The 1,625-nt window shown below is 39.7% G+C and overlaps 1 protein-coding gene across 1 annotated transcript; it reads left to right on the forward strand.

Annotated features, from left to right (window-relative positions):
- The first annotated feature begins 338 nt into the window (after positions 1–338).
- Positions 339–1,271, forward strand: LOC141599993 (protein S40-4). The gene has a single exon (XM_074420142.1). The coding sequence runs from the start codon at positions 496–498 to the stop codon at positions 988–990; it is 495 nt and encodes a 164-aa protein (XP_074276243.1). The 5' UTR covers positions 339–495; the 3' UTR covers positions 991–1,271.
- The last annotated feature ends 354 nt before the right edge of the window (positions 1,272–1,625 follow it).

The following is a 1,625-nucleotide window of genomic DNA, read 5'->3' on the forward strand; positions in this document are numbered from 1 at the left end:
ACTTGGACTTGTCAAAATTGAGCTCATCCGAATAACCGTACCCGACACCCAAATTCAGGACCAAAGCTTGATTAGAACCCGAATTGTGTAAAACAATGGATAAATAACTCCTTATCTAGTGCCAGCTGTACATGCACACCGTTATTTGAATATCTCTATTTGGGAAAGCAAAGAGTGCTCACTGGACACTCTACATACCCAAACACGGAAGCCGAGGGTACCTTCCCCTATGATATTTAAGGACACTTTAGTCATTCACTTGTATAGATCAACCTTATCCACTTCTCCCCAAATCCTTTATAAATCGCTACGATATTACTTTCTTCCTCCAAAGTCCAAACTCATACCAAAACCACCATTTTTATTTCCTAACAATAACAACTTAACCAACCAACCAACTTTAGAATAATAATCAAAAAAATAATAAAATTAAACAAATATATATATTTTTTTTAATCCGGATCGCTTCCGCATTCAGGTATTTTAATCGTGGGAATGGCAAGTGCAAAGAGTTTCATGAGGGCTACAAACTACCGTTTTCTATCCACCGACACGGCGGTTGTCCGACCCGGCCATGGCCACACCAACTCTTTCGAGTTCGACGAGTCAGATGTCTGGGGCGGGTTGACTCAGTCGAACTCCACCGATATACGCAATCCGCCACTGTGTTCGCGGCGACCGATTGCGTCGCCTCGTAAACGGCGTGGCGGAGAGGCGATGTCAGTGCCGGTGAATGTACCGGACTGGTCTAAGATACTTCGGGAGGAATATAAGGATAAGTTGAGCGCAGGGAACATAGACAGTGCCGGTGATTATGACGGCGGAGTTGACGTAGGCGGTGATGATGAATGGGTCCCTCCGCACGAGTATCTTTCAAAAACACGAAACGCGTCGTTTTCAATGCAGGAAGGAGTTGGTAGGACTCTTAAAGGAAGAGATCTGAGTAGAGTAAGAAATGCAATTTGGGAGAAAACTGGATTTCAGGATTAGTTTATTTACTTAAATTAAATCTTATCTTATCTTCTTATCTTTTAAATGAGTCTAGGGAGATAATTACATACAGTTTCTACTTTGGAGGTTATTAATTAATTAATTTATCGGTATACGGGGTAGTATTATTTTTTTTTTCCAACTTTTATTGTTCATGTGGCAGAGATATTGTAATTTGAATTTCAGGTAGATTTGTTTTTTTTTTAATCTCTATTATGGATTGGTTATTTTACTGGATGTAAGATTGAGGACAGATTCGGAATATTTTGTGACTTGTTAAATCCTGCATTGTTTCAGATGTAACCTTAAAAATATTTCTCCAATTTTGTACTCATTTCCTGTATGTAAATACAAATTATCATTTAAAATGGCGGTAAATCATTTCAAAGTATAACTTGATGTCTTGATGTCCAATTCATGGATTATACGTAAAGGATTATAGAGATGTCAAAGCAATGTCGCGGGCCAAGAGGTATGTTACTGTCTGTACACCACGAAGAGAGAGAAAAAACAAAAAAAAAAAAACCCCTAAAATAGAAATCCCCCAAATATCAACCTCCTCCTCGCCGGCGGCTTCTCCGGTCGCCTCTTTGGGTCGCCGGCGAGGCTTTTTCAACCTTTTATAATCTTCCCCT

Source organism: Silene latifolia, chromosome 9 (assembly GCF_048544455.1).
Source record: "Silene latifolia isolate original U9 population chromosome 9, ASM4854445v1, whole genome shotgun sequence".
NCBI lineage: Eukaryota > Viridiplantae > Streptophyta > Magnoliopsida > Caryophyllales > Caryophyllaceae > Silene > Silene latifolia.